This window comes from Macrotis lagotis, chromosome X (genome assembly GCF_037893015.1).
Source record: "Macrotis lagotis isolate mMagLag1 chromosome X, bilby.v1.9.chrom.fasta, whole genome shotgun sequence".
NCBI classification, from domain to species: Eukaryota; Metazoa; Chordata; class Mammalia; order Peramelemorphia; family Peramelidae; genus Macrotis; species Macrotis lagotis.
Window position 1 is genome coordinate 201,755,537 of NC_133666.1, and position 19,996 is coordinate 201,775,532.

The 19,996-nt window shown below is 33.4% G+C and overlaps 1 protein-coding gene across 3 annotated transcripts in view; it reads right to left on the reverse strand.

Moving 5' to 3' along the window:
* EFNA5 (ephrin A5) overlaps nt 1–19,996 on the reverse strand; it is a 317,972-nt gene that overhangs the window by 12,760 nt on the left and 285,216 nt on the right. For 2 of the 3 annotated variants that reach the window (XM_074205234.1, XM_074205236.1), the window contains exons 3-4: nt 4,044–4,109; nt 3,561–3,641 (exon numbers count right to left, since the gene is read on the reverse strand). In XM_074205234.1, the coding sequence (XP_074061335.1) occupies nt 3,561–3,641; nt 4,044–4,109 (147 nt within the window). The remainder of the gene's footprint in view (nt 1–3,560; nt 3,642–4,043; nt 4,110–19,996) is intronic. The other variant, XM_074205237.1, reaches the window with a different exon arrangement.

Genomic DNA, 19,996 nt, shown 5'->3' on the forward strand with positions numbered 1-19,996 from the left:
TTCCTTTTTTCCTTCTATGAAGTCTATCATATCCTCTGATGACAGCATTGCTTTTATTTCTTACTCCTTTGGTCTTTATCTAAATGCTTTCCAACATACTTCTACATACTGGTACTTGAATTTCCTCACAAGTATGTTTCATTATTATTATTATTATTATTATTATTATTATTATTATTATTATTATTATTATTATTATTATTATTATTATTTCCTCTAGTTCTTCTTGTTTTGTTGCCTAAAATTTGGACATTTGTGTTCATTCACAAGGTTATTGTTTCTGTTGTCGCCTTTCTTTGATTTTTGTCTCCTATAAGCTTTTGGCCTTTAACTGCTATTCTACATTTCCTAGAGTTAGTCTATGGAATCCATCTTAGTGAATATACAACGACAGTTTTCTCCTTCCTCCAGATTTTAGGGGATAGGTGCACTAATGATAGAATCTAGGGTGGCCACTTTTAAATTCTTTAGATTAAATTTGCAAGACACTTTGCAAAATATATTTTTATAAACTCAGAAAACTAGTATCCAGCTCTGAATGGGAGGCTTTCTTTTCACTAACCTCTCTATTTTCCCACTACAAGTAAAAGCGATGAAGAAGCACATGTTGGAAAGATTCTTTAGCTGAAATGAATAAAGGAAGAAAAGGCCTTGCCAAGGACTTTGGAAAAGTAATAGGGTGTAACAGAAGATTGGTAAAGATTGTGAAGATTAAAAGAAGGGTCTAAATTAGTATTTCCTGTGAGTCTAGGGGAAAGTGGGGAGGAAAGAAATGGTATTAAGAATACCTTGGAAAGGGGACAGCTAGGTGGTACAGTGGATAGAGCACCAGCCTTGGAGTCAGGAGTACCTGAGTTTAAATCTGACCTCAGACACTTAATAATTAACTAGCTGTGTGGCCTTGCCGTGCAAAAAAATAAGAAAAGAATGTCTTTGGGTATCAGTACCTCATCAAATCTTTTTTTGTGGCCATGAATATCAAACAGGCAAGGTATGCTAGGTTCTATAATTTCTTGCACCCTGGAGCTAGAAACAGAGACTAGGGATGAAGAACAGAATGTGAAAAAAAGTTGGAAAGTGCGTTTTCTTGGGTGGAGTAGATAATTCACACGAGTAGAGAAAATCTTGAGAAACTAAAAGGGAATTGTAAGTAATCATGTAAAAAATAAAAGATTTCAAGAGAGGAATGAAGAGATGAAAAGGAAAATTTTTTAAAGCTTCTCTAAGTTCTATATCCAACTAAAGTTGTATCTTTGAGGAATCAGCTTTAGTTCAAGGAAGAGATCACTATGCTTTTTGTTAAGGTTTTCCATATAGCATGTATACAAAGTTCTAGTCTAGTGCTATTTCTTCCCCAAACTTGTTCTGTGACAATGGGTTAGTCATTTCTCTCTCAGTATCAATTTTCTTATAAGTTAAACAAAGAGATTATGTTAGATTATTATTAAGACCTCTATTAGTTCTAGGATTTACAAGAGTCCATGTAAAATTGTTACTGCTTGAGTACTCAATTTTTTCTACATTAGTCTGTAGTGAATAATGGGGCTTCCCAGAAAAAACTAATTCTTAGTAATATGGTCTGGTGGATATGTACCTTTCCATTTACTTGATCAACAAGCCTTGGAAAAATCAAAATGCTCTAGAAAGATGTGAATATTTCCAAAATTAAAAAAGATAAAGAAAACATATTCTAATCTGTAGCATTTAATCTGTTTAACTTTCTCTATAGTTTATTTACATCACTGTCAGGATTGAAATTGGATTTACAAGTAGTTAGAAATCTGTCTGACTCAGGAATCCCTAATGTTATGTTTAAAACTCTGAGATCTCCCCAGGAGAATATAGTGGGGAATGTAGGGGAGGGGTACATGGATGATATAATCTGGGATGAGTAAGAAAGTGAAAAGTATTCAAAACAACAGGAAAGGGATCCCATGAGTAATTTCTGGCTATAGCCTTTCTTCCTAATGGAAAGGACATTAATCTACAGGTAGGATGAAGTACAGTAGCATATTTATAACATGCTTCCTTTCCCAGCAAAAGTTAATTATGAAATTAGAAAAAGAGGTTGTAAGATGGCAAAGAAGTCAGGTTTTGTCATCGACTATTTGGTGACTCCTGGTTCACACTGAATCCACTTTGTGTATGTAATCATATGTAATAATATAATTATTACATTCTCCACTTTTCTAAAGATAAGAATTTCATTTTGTTCACAAAGGAGATCCCCAATTAAAATTTAAGCTTCATGATTCAGGTAAATTTGACTGCTGGTGGGTACTATATTTATAAAAGGTAGGGGAAGCAAATAGGAAAGCAGAATAGGTGGAATAAATATATTTATTCACAAAATAATTTCAAAAAGCTTTATTGGCATAATACTTTAAAATTTAGAAAATATTTTAGAAAATATATCTGTGTACATATTATATATAAATATACATACTACATATATATATAATATACACACATATAAATATATACTATATTATAAAGTCTATTTTGAGATTCAACACAAGTAGTTAATCTTATTTCCAATTTACAGATGGCAAATCCTGAGGTTCATATTCATATTTGTCCGTGGCTATAAGATAGTAACTGTAAACTATGGACTTTGAATCTAGGTCTGCCTGAGTCAAACACTCAATTATTCAGCCAGGTTATCTATCCCAAACTACCTAGGTCTTGAAAAATGGAAGGGTTGTTGAATTTAGAGTGACCCAATCTGACATCATGCATTCATGTCTTTGATGCAATATGACGTAGAGAAAATCATTTAACCTCTAAAAATTTTAGTTATTCATCTGCATTATGTGGATTCTTATATTACTTCCTTCATAGCATTATTATGTATAACATACCTTGTAAACCATTAAAGGACTAAATAAATGTGAGAATGATGATGATAATGATGATGGTGTAGGTATCATGATTTTAGACTATTTAATGTAGCTTGGAGCCAGAAAGTAACATAATTAACTTTATTATAAAAATAATATTTTAGTTCAAGGTTTGTTAAGGTTAATATTAAGGTTTGTTAATGCCAATTAAAGCTCATTATTTGCTTTTATCAGCCATACATGGAATAAATTTTGAATCAGCTACATGTTTTATTGAGCATTATTATTCTTAGTTAATGATATCTTTACTTTTTTCATTAGATACTGATATTGTATAAAATGAAATTTAACAAACATACACAGTAGTCTAATAATAGGAAAACAGATCCACTTAATAGACACAATGATTCATAGACATGCAGGAAAGATGTGACAAAAGGCAGTGATCTGAATATTCTGCAAAGGAATGTTTGTTAGAGTATTGCATTTGATCAATCCCATATATCCAAAAGGTGCCACTCTTTATTTAACCATGCACTACCCAAGAGTACCAGAAAAAAAAAACAAGGTAGATCATAAGTCATATTAGCACTGCTAGAAATGAGCAAAAGCAGAGAAACCATACCCATGCAAACATGCAAAGAGGAAGAAAGGAAAAAAGTACTGAAGCACCAGAGAGATAGACGCATTGGTTAAAAGAGATTCTCTAAGCATACTAACCTGCTGGTTCTAATGAATTTTCTACTTTGTCGTTAACATCGAAAACACGATCATGAACACCTATAGTTTTCATACAGCTGTCTATAACGAAAATAAAGATAACAGCCAAATATGTTAGTGAGACACCCTTAAACGCCCCATTTTCCTTCTTTTTTTCTCTCTTTCTCTTTTTTTCTGTTCACTTAATTATAGGTTATTTTAAATTCTCTGGCATTTATTATTCGAGTGCCAATATTGTCTTCCATTTGCTGTACATGTACCACAGTCTAAGAAACAACAAGTTAGCAAATGCTATGTACATAATAAAAAGCTTTATGAAGAATGATAAGAAAAATATGATGAAAACTGAAACATGAATGCTGATATACAGAACAGATACCACAGAGGGTTTAACAGTAAAAAGTTTTACCGTATTTAACCAGACCACACAGTAAAGCATGCACTAGGAAAGTCACCCTCAAAAGATCATTCTCCTGAACTTACTTGCTGGGCGAACAAAGACTTTGAGCTTTAGACAGGACCTCCTTCCATTATCCGGGATTGCTGAGGCTGAAAAGGTAAAAAGAAGAAAAGAAAAAGAGAAAAAGGGAAAATAAAACCTATAATTATTCTTCATTTCCAAATATGAAATTGTTCATATCAACCTGTATTCTGAACAATATTCAATTCCTTTCTTTAAAATTAAAGTTCAGATCTAAAGACAGCCATTCATTCAATAAGCATTTTGTAAGGATATACAAAGATGGAAAATGGACATAATCTCTGATCTAAAGTTTGTAGTTAATGAGACTAGAATTTGAGGAGAATAGTCGGAAAGACCCTTTCCTTTTTTTAAAATTCTACTTAAGAAAATACCTCACACTTCTAATTTTATTCATTCCTATCATTCCAAAAAGATAAGGAAATAGCCATAAAATGATTTGAATAATCTATAGGAATAGCATTGATTTTTTTCAGAGACATAATTTCTTGGCTAAATCTTTTAGCGATTCTCTCTAGAGATGTGTCAAGTTTTCAAAAAACATACTTTTCCCATACTACAAAAAACAGAGCCCTGCCAAGGGCCAAAATGAAAGTAAAAATTACTATAGATAATTATAGTAGAGAATTTAACAAGATCTATTCCTTTGAAGAAAGATAGAGCTTCATATTCACTGAAAGCTTATCTCTCTATGTATATTTTAAAGGTAATTCACTTGGGCTTATTACTATGAACTTGGCTCCATGTTCTAGCTTATAAAAAACAATAACACTTTTTTAATACTCATTACAAAGAATATATTTTCTTTAAAGCAACTTGAATGAAACATATTTTATGCCACAGATCATTTGGTGAAAACCAGTAGGATTATATGGATTTTAAACTCCCCCCATGTTTTAACTATTATTCTTCTCCGAATATACAAAGTATGTGCATCAAAGGGTTTTATAAAAACTGCTAAGACCTCTTAATAACTGCATATAGTTTCTTCTTCATTCTAGATCACGTAAATAAACATTGCTATACTCTTTTTTTCTATGTTTTCTAAGAGCGTCCCTTTGTTTAAAAGAGAGAGTAATAACATATAGATTTACAATTAGATTTTACATCATTTTAGCTATATAAAAAGAGAATTTAGTAGGGTTTATTTATCCCTCTTTTTTTCCCCTTTATTATTCTCCTGGGGAGGACAAAAACTAAAATGACTCATGTACACATATAGATTGACTCTGAAATATGAGAGTGTACAAGAGGATGAGTCTAAACTAATTTAAAACGTATTCTCTTATCACTTAGTGTCCTTAGTATAAATTGCTCTCTCCTGGAGAAGTACTTACAAATTCAACACACAGAAAGAAAAAAATGACACATGAAAAAACTAAAGTAGCATTGCTTCTCTTCTTGACACTTGCTGAGGACTAACTGCATGTGTAAAAATGCCTTTTGGTTTTAATGGAAAGGCCAAAAAAGTGCAGAGAAAAGTTGCCTCTTCCTTCTTCCCCACATGCAGCACACATATTCTAAGAAGCAGTTAAAAGGTGCTAACAGCTGGCTTTGCTGTAGGCATTCATTAAATCAAAGTCAGAAAAACTCCCTCTACTGACATTTACAGTAACTAGTGTGCTATTTAAGGGAGAATATTTGCACTCTGTGGTTTGATCCAGGAAATGGTGTCCTTCCTGTGGCCCTTTACTACAAGGGTGCAACTTAGTAGACCATACCCACTGTGATAGATAACTCTCATTTACTAAATGATATGAATACTTCTGCCAGTTTCTGCATCATTCATGAAAGAAAGTCTTAAGTACATCTACTATCTTTTATACTGTCCCATACAAATTCTAAGTTGAACTCATTTTAATCTCCTGTGAACTGATTTACACATAAGAGAGCTGATTTTATAGGTGATAACAGCAAGATATACCAAGCTCAAGGCGGTATCAAATGTTTAATTGTTTCTGTCTGGAGGTGGTTGGGTTTTATATAGGTCTTGCACATTTCTATTTATTTTTCTATTTTATTTTAACTTGTAAATCCTTTAAGTGAACTCCACCACATTATATAGCTCATATAAATAATTAACAGCAATTATATGTTACACAAGAAAATGGAAAAAGGAATCCTTTGAAAAAATCTATTTGTATTTGTACCAGCCTTTTTAAAGGGATAACATGTACAGCACAACATATTTTATAGGCTCAGTTACTTAATAGATTGCATTTTTGGAATGGAAAAAAGACAGAAATTAACACTATCTGAATCTCTCTCTTTGCTTACCACCCTCCACCTCCATCCCACCCCAGCTAATATTCTCCATTAAATGAAAAACTGTGCAAATAAAACATTTTCCATACTCCCAACTGATTGATAACCTGTAATTTGGACAGTTCAAGTTCAAAGATGGCACAAACATTACAATTACAGTTTAAAGACTGATCATAAGAATGAAGAAATCCCTTCCTGAATCCAAGGTTCTTTATTCCACTTATTTCTGGATAATGGAAAATCATCCACATTGCCTGTAGTTTCAACTCTTATTCAGGGAGTTTTGTCTCTCTTTTTATGACTCCTCACAACTAACTGTCTCCTGGCACCTTAACCATAAAGATACAGAAGAAAAGTCGAACATTCACTAGTCTCCTTGAAGAAATAACTACCTGCTACAATAGGTACCTTCAATGAATTTTTATTTCTTTCCTCCTTTTCCATTCTTTTCATCTTGAAATAAAAGCAATGATCAGTTTGCTTTCCTTTTCTGTCCAAAAGAATTACCCACAGGCCAGACATCAGGAGGACTTCTCTCATCAATCTTTTTATTCACATTCCACATAATCTTACCATTCAACTTCTGCTTTAAGAGATCAACTTTTCCTCCTCTGCCATGTGATGTTTTATTTTCATTTGCTTATTTTCCACATTTAGCATGAAGACTTTTTCATAAGCCAACCCTATTCATTGTTTCCCTCTAAATATAGAAGAGAAGGTAGCTAGGTGGATATTACCTGATGCAATCACAACAATATGGTAAACTTAAATGAGGGTTTCTGTTTATTTTTGCCAAATGGAAGTAAATATACAGTCATTGCCAGAACATATAAGAGTGACCCCCAAATACTCTGCCATAAGCAAATAAAAAGGGGAGGAAGAAATGAAATATTTCTAAATTTAAGATAACATAGTTGGAGGGGTGCTATTTCATTAAACTCATAAGGATTCTATAAAGAAAATTCCTTCTGGGACCATGATGCATTGGAGAGAGTTCTGATCTGGATTTCAAATTCACTTCTAACATATTATCAGTGTGACTATGGAAAAGTTACTTAACTTCTGGTACCTTACTTTCCTTATATGTAAAATGTAAGGGTTGGAGTAGATGACACCTGAGGAATATTTCATTTCTAAATCTATGACTCCAGGATTACGAAGAATGGTGAAAGATTTATTGTTCCACTTACTTCAGTCAAGTCACAACTGAAGAATGAGATACACTGTTATGTGATGACATGTCTATATGTATTACACAGATCAAAATCATATACAATATAGTTAATAGGAAAATTATATAACACATTATAAAATTATGGAAAACAAATTGATGCAATCTAAATGCTATCTTAATATATTTTACACAACAATGTTGTTTAACTATCTTTTAGTTAAGGAAGACAATACTATCAATGACTTTATAACCTCAATATAGTCTCCAAACTAGTTTGATATTAGCAATAAATATAAAAATTACTCTTTTGTGGGGGAGTTAGGAAATGGAACACTGATATAGGGATGTTAAAAGAAAATTGTGACCAATTTAATTATCCTAATAGCAACCTTACAAGAGAATCCCTAGGGTCTATTGTCTATTAAACTGCAATTTACTATTCAAATGTGAAATAAATTTGGGGGAAATTAATTAATTAACAATTCAGTTAGAAGATCACTATCAACTTGGCCTAAAATCCAGGGTTTTTTACCAGACTGGCTAGTTATCTTCTCTATGCCATGACTAGAGACTATAACTCTTTATCTATAACTCTAGTCAATGCTGAAAATATGTACTCTAAGGCACAAGGGAACCAAGTGAAAAAGCATATGGCTCAGCTGAAATCTTTTACCACTACTGTAAAGAATAATGGGGTATTATCTTCACATTCAAGTTTAAAAAGTAACTTCTTTTAAAAACTGCATTTGGTATTACAAATATATATATGAACACATACAGATGCATTCCCATGTATATATGTGTACATAACACTATAATAACAACAATTATAATAACACTATTAAAGTCACAATTCACAATGGAAACTTTCAGGAAGGCTGATAAAGAGAATGCAAATAAAGTATGGCACACAAATGGTGCTTGAAGATCAGAAACTTTTCAATGTCTGACTTTTTAGACTGAGCAGCTAAGATATTAAATTGCATGTTCTGCTTACTATTCTTTTTCTCCATCAGAGCTACTTGGTATATAATGTGCTGTGGTCACTACCGAACAATTTTATCTATTACCACCTTCATTCTATTGTTACAAGTACATTTCAAATCCTGCTTAAAAGAAAGCAATTATAAACTATTGCTTTAAAAATGCTATAAGAAATGTAATAATTGATTCCTATTACAGAAATAAAAAAAACATATTCTTCCATTTCCTTTTCCATGCAGCTTAAAATTTGTTTTTAGCAAATGTAGTCAACCTATGCTGTCTGAGTCAAAATGAAGTCTTATTTTAACTCCCAAACTCCTTGGTGAAACCAACCAGGTGCTGATACAGTAGTAAAAATTTCTATCTTACAAAAGTGAAACTTTTCAATGCAAAAAAAAAATAAATAAATTGTGAGGTGAAGAATAGCAGGGAATTGTTTAATTCACCAAATAAAAGGGTTAGTAAACAAGTCGAATCTCTTCTCTGAAATAAAAATGTTAAAGTTACATATAACCTATCTTGACAAGCTATGCTATCAGTTAAAACACAAGCATATTTCAATTAGTACAAACAGGAATCTGAGTCATCAATGGTAAATGACTTTTCTTCGCTACAGGAAGACAGAATTGAAGGTTCTAACTGGAAATATTTCTAATCATTTTAGATGAGAAGTATAGAAACATTCTTCTTGAACTTGCATTTGTCTCACCTTTTCAAGTACAATACCATTCTCATTAGTCAATTCAACATTTTTGCTTAACCTTACTCAACCCTCAAATCTTCATTCCCAAAGCTAAAAGCATTTTCTTTTTCAGTATCCAGTGTCAATCGTAATACTTTGGGAAGTTTTATTTTTGAGACTAGTCAGCTGCTTTCTTCTTTTTTTAAAGAAATGGGTGTGTGTGTGTGGGAGCATTAAAAATGCAGTTTTCCATTATGTTTGCCACAGGCAATATTTCTCAATTTGTGCAAGTCAGAAGAAAAGATGGGCTATTAGTTGTTAGTAGAGCTGAGCTTTTCCCTGTTGGTTTTCATGTGGTTTACCATAGAACACAAATGTATGTAAATTAGCCAGGTAAATGCAGAATTAGATATTAATATTCCTCTCACAATGAATGCTAGAAAAGTAGTCCAATTTACATAAATGGTACTACGCAAAAGTCTGCTAGAATTTAATGAATCAATAAAACACATTTTGTATGGAGAGAGGGAGGGAGTAGAATGGAAGAAAAAGTGAGACTATGATAAATATTAACCAAGACCACATGAATCTTTTAGAAAATAATTAACAGACCATATAAAAGAAAAGTTGGGTTTCTTTTTGATAAGGGAAATCCTAGATATATAAATGTGCTAATTGTTCTAGTTCTTTTAAAAAATAGTCATAAAGGTGAGCATCCTAACTTCATTTCTATAGCAAGGACAAAAGTACCAGTTAAGACTGTGACAGGATAAATCTCATTGTTCTGCTTGTTGAGATGTAAAAATCATGTACTTTATTACTTGTTCATTTTTGATCCTTGCTTTATCAAGCATGCATCCTGAGTGAATTGTTTGGCTATGCAGCCGCAGGTGGTTACTAAATTTGCCAACATGTTTGATCTCACCTAGTCAGCCCTGACTCTGGGCTAAAGCAGAGACACATTTGGGTCAAATCCTCAGACATAAGCATTAATGAAAAGATTTGCTGCTCAGGTTGATAGTCCTGGGGAAATTTAAAATTTCATCTCAGTAGATATTAAATTGTACTGACTTTGGGCAAAGGCTTCATTAAAAAAATAATAACAGAGGAAAAGTAAGTTGAACAATGCAAAATCTCAGCAGAACTATTCAATTAAAAAAAGTCAGGATACAGAGATAAGAGCAAACTTAGCATCATGTCATCTATATTAGATAAAAATATTCTGCAGATGAAGATGCAAGCCCACAATGATATGCAAAGACTTGCTGAAGGTCACAAAGGTATGAGTTGGTATATGTCCTCTAAATCTAATTCTGAATCCTGTACTCTTACAAGTAGACCATGCTGCCCAATAAATAAAAATGCCTGGTGTCTTATCTAATCCAAAAAAGAAGCTCTGAAGTAACATTCTCATTCAATCCATTTTTAAGCCTTATAGAAATGCTTCCAACTTAATTTTATCATTTAAAATGAAGGCATTTTAACCCTACAAGATAAATTTTTGAGGTCCATTAGTATTCCATAACATTCTCTAAAATTTGCTAGGTACAAGTATTAGAAAAATCTTCCTTTCCATAGAGACTTCTGGGAGGTGTTCAATACAGTAAATATTTGAGTTCCTACTATATGGTATGACACTATTCTGAGCATTTGAGGGAAAAGAGAAATCTTTAAAAGGCGTGGAATCTGTAATTACTATGTCTATATACACTCACATACATCAAAAAGGGGGCAGGGCTAACAAACATTTTATTACTAGAATATGGTTTATGCCATGTAATTTCTAGACCACATCACTTTGTGGATTAAAAATGTTTATGTATGTAGACATGTAAATGTTATGTATGTATATATGTATAGGTTACATATAAGGTATATTTGAGATATATCCTATTATATGATACATTATATATATATGTGTGTATATATATATATATATATATATATATATATATAGCTATAGATACATAAGATATACCACATACACATATATGATGCAGATATGGCCAAGATTTGAGAGATAGGATATTTTGGAGAATTATTCCAGCATCATTTCAATACTTGAAGCAACTGTGACTTCAATAGTCTGGGGATTCCTTCCACTAATGTGGGCCGTCCACAATCTCTTCATATCTTAGTCTTTGCACTTTTGATGAAAAAAAAATTACCACTACCATAGGTGTGTCCACTATTCTGGTAACAAGCCTTTCTAGAATATCTAGAGTGATTCTCAGACAGCATCCACACAACCCCCACTGCTGTGTCCAGACTCAATTTTTCCCCTGACTATGCTTCACCAGCATAACATACAATCACCTTAGTTGTGTAAAAAAGAAATTAGAGTCAGATCAAATTCCAGTACTTAGAATAGTGAAGTGAATGGAAAATATGCTCTATATTAGCTTGGAAAAACAAAAGACATTCTAGATTCTTTTTATTGGGTGCTAAAGCCTCAAGTGAAAGCAGAAACACTTTTATTATTTTCATTTAAATCAGCATGCATCTTAATATGCCAAAGAAAAATAAATCTTTCACTAATGGCAACCCCTCATTATAACCACATGTTGAGGACTGAGATTGGCTGCAAAAACCTTATACAGTGTTTAAAATATTTTTTTGTTTAGCTTTTTATTTGTTTGTAGGTAATTTTCCCAGATAGGAGGGGTTAATTAATGATTTCTTTCACTCTTAGAGGAGGCTTCTATTTTTCCCACTTAAAACTGTACAAATGACAAAAACATAATTTATGATTATTTATATCTTTCTAAAGCAGACTAGGAATAGTTTTTGTTTAGTTTTTGTTTTTACAGAAAGAAATATTAGAGATAAATAGTTATTTTCTCCCAAAAGCTATTATTTGGTTTCAGTCTTTGATGAGCAGAATATTAAATGGTTTAATGCAGAATTCTTACATTCTCAAGGCATAAACTGTTTATTGTTCTTCACTGGCTTTTTCTAGTTCTATAATCCTAAAACCTCAGTGTTACTATTAACTAGTAAGGATTGGAAGTTATGAATCTGACAGTAAACTGTTAAAAAATCAGTCAATTGATAAAATATAGTGAAGTGCCAGAGGTGAGAAGGAACAACTCAAAAATTTTTCCTGTAATTTCATAATCATAATCATCTTTACTCTTCTTGACAATGTTCCTGGGAAAGGATCTGGCTTGGTAATTTAAACATCTCAACCAAAAGATATGAACTTCATTCCCCACACAATTCTTGGCTAATTTGTGCCCTTAAGCAAATCATTTAACCTGAGTAACCTCAGTTTTTCCAAGTACACACACACACACACACACACACACACACACACACACACCCCACCACCACCATGTTGCAGATCCAGAATATCATTATTATTCTCCTCAAATCAACATGACAAGTTGTATGCTATTACTTCATCAGACTCAGGGTTTAGACTTTTCAAAATTCTATTTAAACAAGACTGCTGTGGGGTGGGAGGTGAGGGTACATTTAATGTAGCTTCATTATTGAGAACAAGTAAGGAAAAGTGAAGCAGAGTCTGTTGACACCTATTATAAAAGTGATTTACAAAATCTGACTGAAGAAAGAACTTGGTGAAGAAAGCCTTCATATCTCATATGGTTTAGTAAACTGGATTCTCCCAGTTTGGAAATCAAGATACTCTCTCAAAAATGATGTTGCAAATCTATGAATTATTCTAAGGTGTTAGAGCCCTGTTAGTTGTATTCTGTCAGAGTGAGAAACAGGAAAAGAAAGCTGTTTAATTTTTAGTGAAATTTAGGAAAGACTTCCTTTTCAACTCTACTGTCTTTTTGTAGTGTAGCTATAGGGCTAAAGCCCAGTTCTCAAAATGGAGTAAGTGACTGCTCTACTTATCATGATATTGACATCAACCATATGACACTTGCTTACCACTATTTTAAGTGTGTCCTATTTCATTTTTGAACATTTTTACATTATTATATATAATTCATTTTTGTGAAGTCAGTTGGAGCTTTTATCATAGTCATTAAAACAGTGTATGCTGTCATATTTCAATCAGTGGTTTATATTGATCAAGGTTTATGAGTTCTTTCCCTTCTCTATGTCACTCCCTAGTACTATGCTCCTAGGGAAGCACTACTATTTGTAACTTTGCTATAAATACATATTTGTAATAATGAATTAACAAATTAATAGACTAATGGTTTTATCTAAGTGATCTGGAAGAGTTAATAGAGCCTTCTTAAAACAATTAACTTGCTATTATAAGGAATGATAAGTATAGGGGACAGCAAATTCCATTGTTACTGTAGTACATTTCAATCCACACAACTTCTTTGTAAGGATATTTTTAGTTATACTTCCCCTCTCCTCAATAGAACACTACTGAAATTTTAGATCTAATAGTAACTTAATGGATATTTTAAAACATTGGGCAAGTCATTTATTTGCTTCTCAGAGATTTCCTTTCAAGAACTGGCATACTAAAAAATTCACTTTAGAGAACTGTAGTCCTGTACCCTAGGAAATATAATCAGGGACTTTCAAGAATCAAACGAACTACATGCATGGGTGGAATCATCCAACTGTACATTGAGAAAGAGGGAACTCTTTCCCCCCTCCCTCAAACCTGGAAGAAAGTTTGGATGAGAGCCTTCATTATCATTTTACAGGTAAGGAAACTGAGGTTCATAAGCATACTGTATTTTGCCTTGGATCACAATTTTCCATACATATAATTTAGGAATAATTGAATGCATATTAACTTTGTTAGAAATAAACTATATATCTCAAAAGTGAGGAATTTGTGCAAAAAACTAGACACCACTTAAAAAAACTATTTAAGAAGTTTGTTGTCAGAGTAAGAACTTTTTTTTTAAAAGAATATAATACAAGAGAAGGTAAATTCTTCCAGGATAGGTAGGTTACATGTCTTCATTATATTGTCTGATGCATGGGATGAATATGACTGATTCATATTGAAATCTAATGAAAATAATGATGTCAGTGCTGAATCTCTTTCTCCCTCTCAGTGGTCATATAAATAAAATTTTAACCCCACCCTATATTGCTAGAACAATAATAAGAACAATGCTCTAAGAAGTACAAGATAGGGAGGATAAATTCTGAACACAACTTGAGACTAAAACATTAATAATGCAAATGTTGTCTTCAAATATCTGAAAAGTCTGTAGGAGTTAAGAACTATGATCTTTTCAGGATGACTATTTTCCAAGCTTCTTTTAAGCCACATAGAAGCTCGACATTGCTTTCATATAAGGCAGAAAATCCTGAGTTGTCTCTTTAACCATCACAGGACAAATGTATCCTATGGCAGTATAAGGAGAAGATGGGGGCTAATCACTTAAAAGAGATAACTTCTGATTCACTCTCCCAAGTAGCTTCCAGAGGATGGATGGGACTTCTCCCAAGTCCATGGTCACTTCCATGTGAATAATGGAATCTTGTAGGGGGAGATTATGCTGGGTCCCTTAGTTGCCTGTTTTGTTTTGTACCGTCCTTCCTAAATAGATGGCATAATGACCTAGGTCCATTGAGTGGAACAGATAGGAAGCAAAGAATCTTTTGCATATCAGATAATAACCACTAAAAAAAAGAGGAGCCCAAACCCTATCATACTGACATGATATATCCAGATGACATAACAATGACTATGAAATAGTGCAGAGAGATGCCATGCAAAATTACTACTTGACAGTATTATAAACTTCTAACTGTTTGAATAATTTTAAATAGCATTCTCTTAGGAGACTGTCACAATAGTTAAGTTACCAAATCCTGTTTTAAGTTGTTCTATGTATTCATATTGTACTGCATCCATTCTTTCACTTGATAAGAATTCCTTCTACTATGAATCATACATACTGTGGGGGAATCTAGCCTTTACAGAAAGAGGGAAGATTTTGGGTCTTTCTTTCTCTCTCATATTCAACTGTTTATTATACAACCAATTCCAACCCAGAAAAGATACTGGATACATAGAAAGATACTCAAGGTACAATGCAAATCAAGTATGGGAATGCTAATTGATTCAAAAGATTTACAGAGCCTATTGACAGAACAACTTAAAACAGAATTTAAAAAGATGGTTTACACATACTATTAAATTCTCTTGGGAGGCTGATTCTTACACTTCATCAGAACATAAAGCAGTTTGAGGAGACATCATATTAATGGTTAGCTTTGCATTGTCCAAATAAATCCCAGTCCATATTGTCTGGCTTGGATCTACCCTTTAGTTGGTTGTCATCTTCTTCAAGGGTACTAGAGTAGTTGTGGGGAACTTCTCCCTAGTTACTTGTCAGTTCTGCCCAAATGGCCCAATTCCTTCTCATCTCTCAAATGCATAAGATCACTTTAAAGCTCAGACATTTCCATCTCATTATATCTTTTTCATCTAAGATTAAAAAAATAACAAATATAAAGTGCTAGCCCTAAACCCACACTCATACAGTGCCTAGGCAGGACATATGCTCAGAGACACATGGCAGATGGGTTGGATGATAAAAACAACTGCCCCTCCTATATTCTGCACAAAAAGTGGATCATAATAGTACTGAATTGATGTGCCAGCTAGAAGGGAAGTGAGTCCAGAAGGCAGGGACATTCCATTTTAAATATCCACTGATATTTAAACACTTAAGTTCTTACTTGGCAGTAAGTAAGGAGACTCTTTGTCATCTTAAAATGCAGGTTCTTCAGCATTGAGTCACACATGAACAGAAGCAGATTCCAGATGGTCCCAGGAAGGGCAATTTGAACAAACTACATGAGATGGCAGTTACATATAAATACCCCCCCCAAGTAGGATCATAGATTTTAGAGCTATAGTCTGCCTCAGAAGGTCAACCTGCCCCATTCCTACATTCTTTATGAGTAACAAGGGCCAGAAAAGCAAATGACTTCCCCAATATCACATACAAGCACAGGATCAGAGTTTAAACTGAGATTCTTGATTCTAAATTTAGTACTCTTTTTTGATGCAATGTGTTGAGCATGTCACTCCCTTGGTTCAAAAAGCCCCAGGGGCACCAATACAAGTTTCCCTTTTGAGTGTTTTAAGTCCTTCAAAATTAGACTAAAGTCCACCTTTCCAGACTTATTTTCCATTTCTTTCATTCATGTACTTTCCATTTCAGTCAAATTGTCCTACCTACCTACCTACCTAATGCTGTCCATACACCATGATCTTCCAAATTCCTAAAATGTTCTTTCTTCACTCCCACCCCCACCTCACAGAATCTAAATATTTAAGGCTCAGCTTAGGTGCTATATGTGACTCACCTTGATCTCTCCAGATGCTAGAAGCTTTTAATTTAGAAATTACTTTGTATCTATTTTGTATTTAGTAATGTTTATCCATGTTCTCTATTTTATCCCTCCATTCCCAACAGAATAGAAATTCCTTGAAGACAATGACTGCTTCTCATTTAGTCTTTGGATTCAGGTGTTCATCACAGTGCCTACTACACATGCAATTAAAATTGCTTACCAAATGAATCTTAAATACTCCAAGATAATTGCAATATATGCTTTATGAAGTCAATATATTACTGAATATTTTGCATTTGTCATACTGAATTGCAAGATTTGTTATATAGTCTTTCATGAGGGAGATTTCCATCCTTTTTTCCTCCCTTGGGAGACTAAGATTAAAAAAAGTACAATTTCTTGCACTAGTATGATTTTCTTTCCCCAAAAATGGGAAATTAAAATTAGCATTGAATTGGCTATTTATAAAAATCATTTGGGGAAACTCATATTTCCATTTTGTGAACCTCATGCTTTAAAGAGATTAAGAGTCTAATAGACAAAACAAAACTTTAGAGTAGGTTTTCATGTAAGACGATCCTCACTCTTCAGGTATCCATAATGGGATCTTTCACCTATATATCTTAAGTATGATGCCCATCCCTTTTATTTTTGACTGCAGAACCACAGACCTTGAACTTCCCAGAGGTTACAATGCTTCAGGGAGAAGTGACAGGTTTTTTCATTCTAACTATGTTGGGAAAATTTATGTCCAGAGACTGAGTCAACAAGACTCAGAGGTCTGACATGCAATCAGTGCACATTGCTTTCTGCAGAGTCAAAGTGATGGTGCTCAGATCTTTTCATTCTGGTGAAAAGATCATTACCATGCTACTGCAGGGAAGTTAGCCCTCCTGTAAGAGAGCTCCTTTGTTATGAATATGGAACAGATGGAGCCAAATCTATCTGCTCTGTAGGAACAAAAACACTTACAACCTAGCTCTCTCTATTAAAGACTCCACTTAGCTCCTTTATACCACTGACTTTCTGTGCACTGCTGTGAGGTTTTGACTTTATAGAAAAAAGGCACTTCATAAAAGCAATAGTTCTTCTTCTTAAACCAAAGTGGTCTAAGAACTGTAGAAGATGAATACACAGTTTAATCCACAGGGCTCCTCAGAAATATGCAAATATTTAATTGTTCAATAATTGCATTAAATTATTGATGGGGGAGAGGACATATTTTGGAAAACAAAATGATATCCTATAATTTGGCAAAAAGCCTACATCAAAAATCCTAAAATGCCAAGAAGAGTAATGAAGGTGTCAAATGTGCCATTGGCAAGATTGACTCTAATAGCCTTGGCGAAAGAAAATGCCAGAATTTAACCTTGTGTCACTTTGGATCAATAAGATGGAACTGCATAAATATAATTTTATTTTTTCCAAATAATTATTGAGCTCTTTAAGAAGTAGTTTTAATATAACTACAATATTTTATTCTATGAAGACATAAATTGCATTTAAAACCAATAATTTTTAAGATTATAAAGTTCACATCTAGTCTGCACATACATTCACACAGTTCCCACTAATACTATCTACAGAAAATGAAGTACTCTTCCTTTCTCACTTTTGGAGAGTTCCATATCTGTAAGGAAATACCAAGTCAGACCTGCAAACATTCTGCAACTTCTAGTCTTAAAGAGTTAACTGGTGATTGAGGTTAAGTGACTTACCCAGCCTCAACAGCCAATCTGGGACAAAGAAGTGAAACCCCAGTTTTCAATGCTACTTCCTTCCTTTCTCATTACTTTTACTCTATTGATATGTTTTAGTGTCTGGTACCTTTTCAGAGGTAATTGGAATAAGGAATTCTGTGGCAGAATGCTTTGATTCTGACTAAATCAAGTCTTCAGGCAAATTTCCCCCTGCCAGTAGAATCACAGCTTGCCTGAAGTCGTAACCTTTGTTGGCGGAAGGGAACTGGCCTTGAAGCAGATCACAGAGCAGATGCTTTATGCCATATCGGAGTCTAGGGATACATAGACTACTGCAAATAAAACTCTTCTCCTGTCTGTTCCATCATTCCAATTCCCTGCAGTGTGAAATATGAACTTGCCAACAAATGGCCAGCATGCTGTGCTACACAGCGGGGGGAGAGAGCACCACAGCTGTGCCAGAGACCAGAAAACTCTTGACATTCATGACATGTTCATTACTTCTCCTTTACAGTAAGTGTCTGAGCTATGACATACTAGAAGAACCCATCAGCAAGGAAGTAGATGGGTTTGGTTATATGATCCAGGCAAGTAAAGGAGATTTTCAATAAAAAAAATAGATATCCCTTTCATCATAATAACCAATTTTGTGGTCAATGGAAGTTTAGTTTTTATTTTCCTTAACAATAAATACTTTTTTTAAAAAAGAAAGAACTATACACATGCCCAATCTAAAAAAAAAAATAGAAAAAATATCAGTTTAATATCTAGTAATTACATCGGTCTCATTTTAGATTGCTCAACTTGCTTTCTGATCAATAAATGAATAACTTTTTAGCTTACATTCTATTCTTCAAGTAATAGCATGCCTAGTTTCACTTAAACTTAACAAATTTAATTTTTAAATGAAGATTCACAATCCAGAGATGAAAATCAATTAGATAAAATCTAAGGTCTTACATGGCATGTTTACACATGCAGTTCTTTTTAATACTCTATTATGGCTGCAATCATCCAAAATGGATATACTCTATTCAGTTTCCTTCCATTATTTTTCAAAGGTTATTTGTACACACTTCAGTTCAACTCTTTGAAATCTTAACAGTGAGTTGTTTAAATAGAAGTCATTGGCATCTTTCAAAATCTCCTTGAGGTAGTATTTAATAGTACTTTCTTGATGTACTAGACTTTTTAGAGTTAAATAAATAAATCTTAATGAAAATAACAATAGATTATGGGAATAAGCATGATCATTTCCTGTACTTTTTTTTTTAGATTTTTCAAGGCAATGGGGTTAAATGGCTTGCCCAGGGCCACATGGCTAGGTAATTATTAAGTGTCTGAGGTCAGATTTGAACCCAGGTACTCCTGACTCCAAGGCCGGTGCTCTATTCACTGTGCCACCTAGCCGCCCCTATTTCTTATACTTTTAAAAAATGTTTTACATTTTCTGGTTCAAAATCATCAACATTACATAGGTAGTTTGAGGTGACCTTATAGGAACATTACTGATACATATGAAGTAAGGTACATCATATAGACATGTTTTAGAAATGAAATGAGTATGACATAATTTACCATTTTGAAATGACAAAATGTAAGGCTAGAGGCATACCTAGCATAGCCTTGTCTGCTGGGGACTGGGATGCTGCTTTTGCAAAGAGAAGGCTGCATTCTTATATCTATCTCTATGCATGTTTCAAGGTTGATCAGAACCTAGAGGGAACTTTGCTTAACCAGCAGATCTTAGCTGATAAGAAATCAAAGGTTAGAGAGCAAGGCTGATAGAAATCTGTTATTCAAAACTCAGTCTTCAGGGTTAGTATAAAGTTATGCAGGTACTTAGTTGCAGAAAGAAGACTACAATTCAGGCTTGCAAGTTCTGTG